Below are 13,263 nucleotides of genomic sequence, written 5' to 3' on the forward strand. Positions count from 1 at the left end.
GAATAAACGCAGTGCCTACCTCCTCCCTCGTGACTTCATCCATCTCCACAGGTTGTGCTGCAGTGGTTGGGCGGAGAGCACGTTGAATCTGCCACTCTGAGTGCCCATTTTTTCGAAATACAGTTCTCAGATGTTCCAATTCCTGGGGTAGACTCTCTGCGTCAGAGATAGTGCGCGCCCTATGTACTAGAGTTTTAAGTACCCCATTCCTCTGTGAAGGGTGGTGGCAGCTGTCCTCGTGCAAATACAGATCAGTGTGCGTTCTCTTCCGATACACCCCATGACCTAGGGTGCCGTCAGCCCTTCTCTTGACCAAGACGTCAAGGAAAGGTAATTTACCCTCCGTTTCAGTCTCCATAGTGAATTTGATGTTGGGGTGTATGGAGTTTAGATGTGTGAGGAAGTCAAGGAGCCTATCGATACCATGTGGCCAGATGACGAACGTGTCGTCCACGTAACGGAGAAAGCAAGTGGGTTCCCATACGGATGACGACAGGGCTTCCTCCTCGAAGTTCTCCATGTACAAATTCGCTACCACTGGTGAGAGTGGGCGACCCATGGCGACTCCCTCCGTTTGTTCGTAGTATACTCCATTAAAAAGAAAATACGTGGAAGTCAAGACATGCCTAAAAAGTTCAGTGGTCTTCTCGTCAAACTTCTGACTAATCAATTCTAGTGACTCTCGCAGGGGTGCCCTCGTAAACAAGGAAACGACGTCAAAACTAACCATCTTGTTGGTACACATGTACCTGATGTACGTTTGCATTTTCAGCTGTTTTAAATATTTACTCTATTGTAGGCAGTGGAAAAGGTTACGCATGTTTTTGAATACCCGGCCAGCCATGTCTTTCGAAAAATGCAGATCGAAAGATTTGCGTAAAGTTCCGTGTGAAAAAATGGAATAAAATGAAGCACTGCATTCGGAATGTCGACTGCGGCTTTCGGCGAATCTCGTACGAGTGTGGCAAGAGTTCACGAGTGGCACGAACATTTGAGAGAGGATCGGGAAGACTTTAGAGACGGGAACCGCCCCGGACGCACTAGCGCATCAGTTATAGGTGACAGTGTGGAAGAAGTACAAAAAATGGTCCCGGAAAATCGCTGTCGGAGAGGTTAGTGATGGTGCCGGAGTACCCTCCCGACTCGTGACGAGCAGTTTTTTCGGCAGTTTTGGGCGCGAGCAAAGTTTGTTTGAGGATCGTGGAATGAATCGGACATCACTCGGGAATTGTGCAGTGGAGTCCTACGACGGTCCAGAACTTCTGAAGGGGCGATAACTGGTGATGAAACGAGGGTGTGTTGGTACGATGTCGAAACTGAGGCCCGGTTGCCCCAGTGCGAACTGCCTGAACAGCCGAGACTGAAAAAATTTCGACAAGTTCGACCGTGCGTGAAGGTTATTCTCACTGTTTTCTTCTATTACGATGGTACAGTGCATCGCACGTTCCTACCTTATACGGTCATACGATCAATAACGAATACTGCATGCAAGTTGTGTGCCGCTCGTGTGAAGCTTTCCAAAGAAAACGACCAGAACTGTGGCAAAACCACTCGTGGGAATTATATTGCACTAATGGTCCCACTCATACCTCAATGCTTTATCATGATTTTTTTTTTTTTTTTGATAGAAAACGAAGCTATTATATTGCGTCAACCACCATATTGGCCAGATATGGCGCCCTGCAAATTCTTTCTATTTCCGAGGCTGAAGGGAACCCTCAATGGATGTCAATTTCCCACCACTGATTTGGGGAAGGGAAACAAAACCGGATCCCAGAAGGAACTGAACACCATAATGAAAAGCGAGTTCCAGAAGTCCTTTCAAGTTTAAAAAATGTGCTGGCACATGTTATTATATCTGAGCGTGATTACTCTAAAGTTGATGATGCAGAAATAAAGATTCTGTAGGGAAAATAAAAATTCCATTTACTTTTTGATCACACCTCGTATATATGAAGACATAGCAAACTAGTACTACAAGTCTATTAGTAAATCATTTATTTTAGCTATCTTACAGTGACCAACATGTACAACTAACTAAATATACAGGGTGGTCCATTGATCGTGACGGGCCAAATATCTCATGAAATAAGCGTCAAACGAAAAAACTACAAAGAACGAAACTTGTCTAGCTTCAAGGGCGAAACCAGATAGCGCTATGGTTCGCCCACTAGATGGCGCTGCCATAGGTCAAACGGATATTAACTGCGTTTTTTTTAAAATAGCAACCCCCATTTTTTATTACATATTCGTGTAGTACGTAAAGAAATATAAATGTTTTACTTGGACCACTTTTTCCGCTTTGTGATAGATGGGGCTGTAATAGCCACAAACATATGGTTCACAATTTTAGACGAACAGTTGGTAACAGGTAGGTTTCTTAAATTAAAATATGGAATGTAGGTATGCTTGAACATTTTATTTTGGTGTTTCCAATGTGATAAATGTACCTTTGTGAACTTATCACTTCTAAGAACGCATGCTGTTACAGCATGATTACCTGTAAATACCACGTTAATGCTATAAATGCTCAAAATGGTATCTGTCAACCTCAGTGCACTTCGCAATACGTGTAACGACATTCCTGTCAACAGCGAGTAGTTCGCCTTTCGTAATATTCGCACGTGCATTGACAATGCGCTGACGCATGTTGTCAGGCGTTGTCGGTGGATCACGATAGCAAATATCCTTCAACTTTCCCCACAGAAAGAAATCTGGGGACGTCAGATCCGGTGAACGTGCGGGCCACGGTATGGTGCTTCGACGACCAATCCACCTGTCACGAAATATGCTATTCAATGCCGCTTCAACCGCATGCGAACTATGTGCCGGACATCCATCATGTTGGAAGTACATCGTCATTCTGTCATGCAGTGAAACATCTTGTAGTAACATCGGTAGAACATTACGTAGGAAATCTGCATATATAGCACGATTTAGATTGCCATCGATAAAATGGGGGCCAATTATCCTTCCTCCCATAATGCCACAACATACATTAACCCGCCGAGGTCGCTGGTGTTCCACTTGTCGCAGCCGTCGTGGATTTTCCGTTGACCAATAGTGCATATTACACCGGTTTACGTTACCGCTGTTGGTCAATGACGCTTCGTCACTAAATAGAATGTGTGCAAAAAAAATCTGTCATTCTCCCGTAATTTCTCTTGTACCCAGTGGCAGAACTGTACATGACGTTCAAAGTCATCACCATGCAATTGCTGGTGCATAGAAATATGGTACGGGTGCAATCGATGCTGATGTAGCATTCTCAACACCGACGTTTTTGAGATTCCCGATTATCGCGCAATTTGTTGGCTACTGGTGTGCAGATTAGCCGCAACAGCAGCTAAAACACCTACTTGGGCGTCATCATTTGTTGCAGGCCATGGTTGACGTTTCACATGTGGCTGAACACTTCCTGTCTCCATAAATAACGTAACTATCCGGCGAACAGTCCGGACACTTGGATGGAGTCGTCCAGGATACCGAGCAGCATACATAGCACACGCCCGTTGGGCATTTTGATCACAATAGCCATACATCAACACGATATCGATCTTTTCCGCAATTGGTAAACGGTCCATTTTAACACGGGTAATGTATCACGAAGCAAATACCATCCACACTGGCGGAATGTTATGTGAAAACACGTACTTATACGTTTGTGACTATTACAGCGCCATCTATCAGAAAGCGAAAAAAGTGGTCCAACTAAAACATTCATATTTATTTACGTACTACATGAATATGTAATAAAAAATGGGGTTTCCTATTTAGAAAAATGCAGTTCATATACGTTTGAGGTATGGCAGCGCCATCTAGCGGGCCAACTCTAGCGCCATCTGGTTTCCCCCTTCAAGCTAGACGAGTTTCGTTCTCTGTAGTTTTTTCATTTGATGCGTATTTCGCGAGATATTTGGCCTGGTCACGATCAATGGACCCCCCCTGTACACATTAATAAGAGGCAAAATGTTCTTATATCTTGTGTTATGAATCTCATTCTAGCCTTAACCAATTTATTATAATATCTTCCATGTGATAAAGCGACAAGGCATAAACTGAAATGATGCAATGTATTCCACGACTGTTGTAACACAGAGTATGGGCTTCCTGAGGTTCATGTTACCACATAACAGACAATATTGTAAAATTATTTCAGTTTCAGTATAGTGGTAACACCTCCTTTACCTTATATGACATTAATACTTGTTCCATAGATCATGAATAGTCACAAAGAACTGATGGAGGGTTCAGTTAGTGTAAATAAAGTAGTCCAATGGGTGTCTTTCTCCTCCCGGCAGTTGACCACACGCGGGTGAAGCTGAGGGACGTCGATCCGAGTGTCCCCGGATCTGAGTACATCAACGCCAACTACATTCGGGTAAGATGACAGCCGCCTGCTGTGGAGCTTCCCATCAGGATTTTGTGGGAGGAATGTGAAGACATACAAACCACACACAGCTTCCTTCTGATGGCTGCCCCACCAATCTTCCTTAATTTTCAGTTCTCTGTATTTGCATCTTTTTCCCAAAATGTTTCTTATGATGTACCCTTTGTCTTCCTCATTATTTATTCATTCTCTCTCTCTCTCTCTCTCTCTCTCTCTCTCTCTCTCTCTCTCTCACTCACACACACACACACACACACACACACACACACACCCCTCGCCTCACCCTCTTGCTCTTGTTTATTTCTGTTCTCTCTCTGCCTCATTACTTCTTTCATTTCGCTTTTCTCTGTCACACTCCTTCCCTGCTTCTATGCCTCCACTGACTTTCCTTTCTGTCTTATGCTATTCTCTCGTTCCTACCACACTTGACTACACACTTTTGTTCTCGTCAGTCTATTGAGTCATATGATGGTACCTTTCACCTCTTCTTTTCATATGTAAATCTGTTTGTTTCAGCATTGCACTGAATCCACAGGCTTACCATATGCGATATGGATCCACATGCAAAAATAAAAATCCAGGCTCCTTAGAATAAAATATATAATGTGGCAGTAACTAAGATAATTTTAATTACTGTGGGTGAAATAGAAATTTAATGCAATGTATTGTATAATTGCATGTAACATAAGCAAAGGGATTATTGATCACTATTTTCAAAGTATTAAACAAAATTATTGGTATTGGTGTACGTTATTAAAATTAAATACATTATAGTGATTGAGGCTCAGTATCAATAGTATCAATAAGCATATGCATCTGTTGCTCGATGTACTTATAATAACTCATTGTACTCACTTTGATCTCCAGTGAAACTAACAGTGCGGTGTGCTTTCTTCGATGCAAAACTGTTGACTATTTCACTGACATCAGCTGATCTAGCCCTTTCACTTTCGATACTGAGGAGGCCGAGTTCACAAAGTCTGTTTGTGTCACAGAATTCCGCAGGTCGTTGTTTATTAGGTTTGAGCTTTGAAAATGAGCCTTGCTTAGAAGAAACAGTAGCAGGAATAGTTAGACAGGTAAAATACTGTGCATAAACTTGGCATGCTAGAAGATAATATTGAATTCTCTATTATTAATAATTTTGCTAAGTCAACTATAGATGTTAATGAGGGTTTTTTTTAACCTGGTCTGGGAATTCATTGGGTTAATCCTCCTCGTACTAATTTTAAAGAATTACTACTGCATTGTGAATCTCCTCATCAGAAGCACAATTTAGAAATTCCAGGAAAATAATTTTTAAGGAATGCTTTACATTATGCGTACACTCAAATCTGCTTTTTAACTGGGATACAATAATGTTCAAATTGCCATTAAGAGCTGTGGCTGATCCACTAGTCACTTGTCCTGACACAATTCACCAAAATTCTTTTTGCTTATCAAATTCTTTTACTTTCATACTGCGGTGAAATGCCACGGCCTGTCCGGGTTCGAGTCCTCGCCACAGCACAAATTGTAATTCGTTACTCGAGCTTCTATCCTTATTGAAGGTAAAGTCGAGACTCGTACATCTCCGGGAAAATGTAATTCCGTCAGATGAATTGGTCACCTACACCTGAGATACGGGCAGGATTTCCCCATTAAGTACTAAACTGGAGTGCTATTCCAGTGTCACAGAGTTTTGGCAGTACTGACGATTTGAAGAGGGAGGGGGGGGGGGGGGGGGGGATGGGCTGAAGGTGTGAAGTGAAGTTCGTGTGAGGGAGAGCACCAGACTGGGACAGTCCGTGCGGGTGTGGTAGCCACATTGTTACGGATTTTCTGCTGTATCAGAATAAATTAGCTACTGTTAGCATTTATAATTGCTTCCCGAAATACTTAAAGGACCTCTCTTTCCTGTCGTGACTGTACGGTACGTCCGTCCGGTCAAAAAGTGTGCACGTGTGGGTGTGCAGACGTCATTTACTCGGTCGGAGAGTTCCAGTCGCTGCAGCCCGGCGAACCTGTTGCAGCCGGACGACGAGGCGGGCGACTCGGGGTGCGGGCGGTGCTACATCGCGACGCAGGGCTGCCTGCCGGCCACGACGGGCGACTTCTGGGAGATGGTCTGGCAGGAGAACACGCGCGTCATCGTCATGACGACCAAGGAGGTGGAGCGCGGCAAGGTGCGCACCGCCCGGCCACTCGCTGTGGCGACTCGAGTCCAGAGAACTGACCCGAACAAAATATTGCCGATTTAAATAATAAATTGTGTGTGAGCCCGTCCGTCCCTCACAGATTCCCCTCTCCCTTTCCCTCTTCCCCCTCTGTGTGTGTTTGTTTTATCAGTCGTGCGACTGGTTTGATGCGGCCCGCCACAAATTCCTCTACTGTGCCGACCTCTTCATCTCAGAGTAGCACCTGCAACCTACGTCCTCAATTTGTTTTTGCTGCATGTATTCCAATCTCTCTCTTCCCCTACAGTTATTACCCTCTACAGCTCCCAGACACCCTGACACGTGTCCTGTCGTCTTGTCCCTTCTCCTTCTCGGTTCCTTTGACACACTTAAATTCTCTTCTTTTCTGGTTTTCCCTCAATCCGTCATTCACTTCCCTACAGTGCTCTGCTCTACACGCACAATCTCAGAAATTTCTTTCTCAAAGTAAGGCCGACATTTGATACCAGTTTCTTTTGTCGAGGAACACAATCTTTGCCTGTGCTGTCCTGCTTTTTAAGTACCCTTTGCTTCGTACGTCGTGTTATTTTTATTCCGAAGTACGAGAACGACTTCACTTCGTCTTTTTTGTAATCCCCAATTTTTATGTTATGTTTTTCACTATCCCATTTCTGGCACACCTGATTAATATCTTCTTCCTATTGTCAACCCTCAGTCCATAGTGTGGAGACATTAGGCTGTTCATTTCATTTATTATCTGTCGACATAATAGTATTATTAGATCGGTGCGTAAGTTCGTAGTGTTTTTGTTTCGCATGTCGGCATTCCAGTTGCTGCGGATTTGCTTGTCGATTGTTGTTTTTTTTACTTGTAGTTCACAGGTGCCGGTTGAGTTTACATATTGTCATTGTCATTACGTCATTTGGAGATACTCAGTGGAGCTGTGGATTCTAGAAAATGGAGTGCCAAGTCCACAAATTGAACTGTTTTTGACATACTGTTTTGTTAGAGTTCATTAGAGGGGTAACAGCAGCGGAGGCAGCCAGAAACGTACGCACCGTGTGGGGGGGATGAGGCCATCGGACTGAGCACGGCAAGAAAATGGTTTTCCAGTTTTAAAGACGACCACTTTGACGTCGGTGACACTCTGCACCGAGGAAGACCTTCGGGGTTTGACGAGCATCGTTTGGACGCACGAATCCGGAGTGGTCCACGTCAGTGTACACGAGGACAGAGAAACGTGACGAACTGTGATCGTTCCACCACCGTGCGACATTTGCACGCAGTGGCAGAGTGTCGAAAATTGAGGAGTGTGTGGGTACCACGTGTTCTTAAGCTAAAATCACAAAAATTAGCTAGTCATTGTGTGTGTGTCTGCTTGCTCATCATTAATTGGCTTGTGAACAACACCAATCATTCCTGCCCTGTATCGTTTATGGTGACGAGAAATTGTCCCCTTGTGCTAACGTACGGTTGAGGCCAAACGAAGCAGCAACTCCACGTACAGAGACCTGTGCACAGCCACAGGCAATAGAGTTGTACATCTGGTGGAACGGCGACGGTGTGCTGTACTACGAATTGCTTCCCTGAGGTATAACTACCACTGCTTACTTTTACTGCCGACAACCGAGACGTCTCGCAGATGCAATCTGAGAACGACGACCGACAAGACTGTGTGACGTCATGCTTCTCCACGGTAACACATACTCCCGTTCTGCCGGGGTGACAAAAAATGCTATGCGGGTCGGTAAGTCATTTCGCACTCTCCTTATTCGTCTCACCTCGCACCCTCGGACTTCCACCTTTACCGTCGTCTAGGAGACGAGCTTCGAAGATCGTCCTTCCCGAAGGAAAACGTGCTCTGAACGTGCCTCGACGAGGTCTTCACGTCGAACACCCACGATTTATAGTTGTGGAATTTGAAGTGTTGGCCGACTGTTGTAAGTAGTGAAGGAAAATATACAGGGTGTCCGTAAAGCTTTTTACAACTTCAAACCTGTATTACAATGGCCGTTGTTGAAATATTTTAACGACATTTCTTTTATTGTGACCAGTGTTTATAAAAGTTTTTTTGATAGTGTTTAATAGGCCTCTGTATGGGCACCTTCAGTTGCACGAAGAACATCGAGACGGTACTAGATTTCTCGCCGTTTTCGTTGTAGCGTAGTGTAGTCATTGGTCGCAGTGGCATTATGAATCCTTTGCTTTACGAATCCTTTGCTTCGAATCGGCAACGTCCCGTATCTGTGTTCGATACACAATATCTTTTACACGCCCCCATAAAAAAAGTCTGAGGAAGTGATATCTGGCGACCGTGGTGGCCGAGGAATTGGCCCGTGCCTCCCGATCCGTGTGTCCGGAAATGTTTCGTCGAGGAACCGACGGACGCGCAGTATCCGATGTGGTGGTGCACCACCTTGCTGGAAAGTGGTAGTCGGTTCTGAGTCAGTCAGTTGTGGTGCTATATATTCAGTCGAGATGAACGTATGCAGTAATTGTTGACTTGTTGAAGAAAAATGGACCAGTTATTCGGTTGCACACGATTCCACACCACACATTCACTTTTGGACTATCACGGTGAAGCTCCCTAGTCACACGGGGGTGTTCACATCCCCAGATTCTCACACTGTGTCTGTTCGGTGCCCCATAAATGTGAAAAGTTGCCTCGTCACCGAAACAAACTCGCTCGAGGAACGCTTCGTCCTCCGACGTGCGTCCTGGCGTGTCGAGTGCAAACTCTGTCCGTTTTGGCTTGTGATTTGGCTCGAGTGTCTGTAACAGTTACACTTCGTAAGTTCTTGTGGGGGACCTTATGCACAGTTGAACGTGGTAGTTGGAACTGTCTGGCAGCAGTGCGGACGGACTACGTAGGTGAACGAGTGAAGCCATTTAAAACGCGATCGATGTTTTCCTCGGACGTTCTCAGTCGCCCGCTCCTCCCTTTATCCGACACTGTTGCTGTCTCCGTAAAATTTTTGTGCCGTGCACAGATCGGAGGGCACAGTGGTGGATCTCTTCCGTACTCCGGTCTGATGTTTCGTCGAGTTTGAACATCCGATTTTGTCTCGATAAACCGGGACACGGATTGTGCCTTCTCTTGAGGAGTTCCCGTTTTATAGAGGTTCAGTTCCTTCCATCGACACAGTATGTATAAAACTTTAGTTTATACAAAAACTTTAGTAAACAGTGATTACAGTAAGAGAAATTTTGTTAAAATATTTCGACAACTGCCGTTGTAATAAAATTTTGAAGTTGTAAAGGGACTTTATCGACACACTGTGTTATTGATGTGTGAGGTCTCTGTTACATGTATCTGTTGTGTTTATTAAACTTACGGAAAGACACTACGAACTTATGTACTGACCTAATACTTTTCGAATGGGGCGGGAAAAGTAACATTCAAATTATTGTCGTGCCGTATGTTACTCGTATATGGAGGATTTCACTGCACATGCACATGCCTACAGAACAAGTGCGTCCGCTACTGGCCGGAGGAGGGGCAGAGCAAGGACTTCGGGCGCGTGCGCGTCCGCAACCTGTCGGAGTCGTCGACGGCCGACTACACGCTGCGCGAGTTCGCCGTGTCGCGCCTGCCCCCGCAGCCCCAGCCGGCACTCCCGCAGGCTCCGGACGGCGGCGGGGGCGGTGACGGCAGCGACTCCGGCTCGTCCGGCGGGGGCGGGGGCGGCGGTCAGCGCCTGCAGCAGAATCAGCATGCAGCGGCAGTCGGCGACGAGCGTAAAGTGTACCACTACCACTTCCAGGTACGTGCTTGTGTGTATCTGGTGTCTAATGTAAATGTACTGTCACATTGTCTAATTACTGAATTTTAAATATGGTTGTGTGTGTCTGGTGTCTAATGTAAATGTACTGCCCCATCATCTAATTAGTGAATTTTAAATATTGTGAAAAGTTTAATTTGGAGCCATATTTTTCTTCTCTCTCTCTCTCTCTCTCTCTCTCTCTCTCTCTCTCACTCACCCAGTCACTCTTCTCCTCCTCCTCCTCCTCCTCCTTCTTCTTCTTCTTCTTCTTCTTCTTCTTCTTCATTAGTGTGGGGTGGGGGAGAATGTGCATGTTGAATACAGAAGCCTATTCTCCTTAACTCAAAGGAATTAAATGACTCAAAATTTCACAAATCTATGACTTATTCATTCAGAGTGCTGCCAAATATTTTCCCTTTTTCATAGAAGAAGTCTCATGGAAAAAAAACACGAGTGGCATAAAAATTAAGCAAACTAAAAATGAAGCCTATGGAGACACAATTTGCACAATTGAGGTGAGAAGAGGATGGCCTCCAATGTTAGCAGATGACGTTACTGTCTTCCTCACCCCCTCCCGAATTCTGTCTCGAAACTTTCTCCCTCAGAAACCTCAGAGTTGATGTCTCTTTTCCTTTTACTGACCGCTTCGTGAGTGCTCGTAATCTTTCTCTGTTACTGATCGCCTACGCAGGTGATGACGATTCTGTGAGCATAGTAGGAACGGAAAATTAAGCCGATCGTTTCCAAAACGATAATCGATTAGGAGCAGAAGTGTACGAGCTACTTCTGCGAATAACTTACTCCAACTTCTGCTTGCATAAATTGTGAAGGATTATTATAAAGTTGTGCAAGCCACGTACAACAAAGACCACAAAAAGCACCACAAAATTTTTGAGTAATCCATACAGGGTGGCGATTCTTATGGAAAACGTGGAATTCTCGGGAAATTACATTATACCTGAAAAAATCTGGGGAATCTCATAAAGTCTCAGGGGATTCTGTGTTTTCGAGCAAGCATTGGAATTTAATTTCATTGAGTTATATAAATCACAAATTTTGAGCTGAATCCAAATCTAGCCTTAATTGTTTTGTATCACCCATAGTTTTCAAGCAATATGCTTTTTATTATACAGTATAAAAATCCTACGCTATACGATAAACGGAGAAATTAATGAAGCGCTTTGTTACAACGTAAGTGTGCTTTGTATTTACAAATAAGCTACTTAACACAATGATATGAGTTAATAGAGATTTCATTTGTCAGCTGGAATTGATTTGTATATGCTTTCTCTTCATTCTTTGAAGCTCCTTGTGTAGCTTTTTCTACAATGAGTCGCTTGCTGACTTTCTCAGTGAAGTGAGCAACAGTAATCCCCCATCGTGTTGGTGTTCCAGCAGGCTTGGTACCGTTTCTCCGTCACTTTAATGTCCTGGTGAAAACGCTCTCCTTGCTCCTCACTAACGTCTCCCACATTGTCCGAGAGGTAATCGAGGTGGCTGTTCAGAAAGTGAACTTTCAGGCTCATCAAACATCCTAAAGTTTTAAACTTCTTTAACGTTGTAGCTATAATATAAACATATTCTGGGTCTTTTTCGTGTCCTAAGAACTTTGTAACAACTTGCTTGAATAATATCTGTGCTTGTTTCACATTTTTAAGGTCACTGTGGATACAAAATTAACATCAAACATCAATTTTGTAATGTCAGGTCCGACAAAGACGCCTTGTTTTCGTTTAGCTTCTGAAAGGTGTGGAAACTTTTGGCAGATATACTTAAATCTTGGTCCATCTTTAGGCAAAGCCTTTACAGACTGTTTCATTAGGACTGACTTTATATGTAGAGGTGGTAGGAGTACGGTTATTGGATCTATGAGGTTTTTGCGTAGAATGTTGTTCTCGGCAGGTTTTAAAGACTCCCTCACAGGCCAGTTCTTGCTGCACCAGTGTTCACCCCTATCCCTACTGTCCCATTCACACAAGAAACGTGGAAATTTGGTAAAGCCACTTTGGTGACCGAGGAGAATGCACGATACTTTTAGATCGCCAAGTATCATCCGATCGTGAGCAGAACAGCCTCTTTTTATTTAGCAATATTTCTAGGTTTTCATAGCTTTCTTTCATATGTACAGAATGTCCAACAGGTATAGATGCATACATGTTACCATTGTGTAATAAAACAGCCCTCAAACTAGTTTTGGATGAATCAATACACAGCTTCGAGCCATCCTTTTGGTATTCAATACGAAACTCATTCATCAGACCTGGAATGTCTGAGTGGTACACTAAATCACCTTCTTGTTGAAAGAACTTGGACAATTGCTGGTTCCAACTGCCAGTAAGTTCTTTTCTTTTCATCTAGGGCCAAGCAATTCAGCTTTTCCTTTCGTTAAGCCCAGATCCCTAACCAAATTGTTAAGCTCGGTCTGAGTAAACAATTTGGGCTCTAGACTTTCTGTATTACAATGGAATTCATCATCATCCGGTTCATCTAAATCGCATTGTACATCAGAGAATGCTTCTGTTGGAGTAGAATTGAAATCATCTGGCGGTTCAGGAACCGGCAAATCTACACCGTGGCAAATCTACACCGTGCCCTACCGGTCGGATGGCGGATGGAAGGTTAGGGTAGCTTATTACCTTCTTGTATTTTGAATTGTGACCAGTAATATCGACACTGCAAAACTAGCAATCAGCGGAATGATTTCTTGGGTCCCTCGATACCATAGGAACAGCAAATCTAAAGGCATTTTTCTCCTGCTTGGACCATTTTCTCGATCTCCAAGTTTAGATCCAAAGTGTGATAGATAAACCTTTTTCACAAAGTCTGTAATGTTTCTTTGGTGTTTTATAATCACAAATTCCCCACAAATATAACAAATATACTGTCAGCAGAGTTTTTACAACCACGATTAGACATTGTACTGAGCGCATGTACAGGAAACGGGAAAGTGAGG

At 43.9% G+C, this 13,263-nt stretch overlaps 1 protein-coding gene across 1 annotated transcript in view; it reads left to right on the plus strand.

Annotated features, from left to right (window-relative positions):
- Window positions 1-13,263, plus strand: part of LOC124719895 (tyrosine-protein phosphatase non-receptor type 11-like) — a 299,365-nt gene that overhangs the window by 255,547 nt on the left and 30,555 nt on the right. Inside the window, exons 9-11 of the mRNA XM_047245075.1 lie at window positions 4,302-4,381; window positions 6,403-6,555; window positions 10,014-10,310. Of these exons, the coding sequence (XP_047101031.1) occupies window positions 4,302-4,381; window positions 6,403-6,555; window positions 10,014-10,310 (530 nt within the window). The remainder of the gene's footprint in view (window positions 1-4,301; window positions 4,382-6,402; window positions 6,556-10,013; window positions 10,311-13,263) is intronic.

The sequence above is a fragment of the Schistocerca piceifrons genome, chromosome 11, assembly GCF_021461385.2.
Source record: "Schistocerca piceifrons isolate TAMUIC-IGC-003096 chromosome 11, iqSchPice1.1, whole genome shotgun sequence".
Taxonomy (NCBI): domain Eukaryota; kingdom Metazoa; phylum Arthropoda; class Insecta; order Orthoptera; family Acrididae; genus Schistocerca; species Schistocerca piceifrons.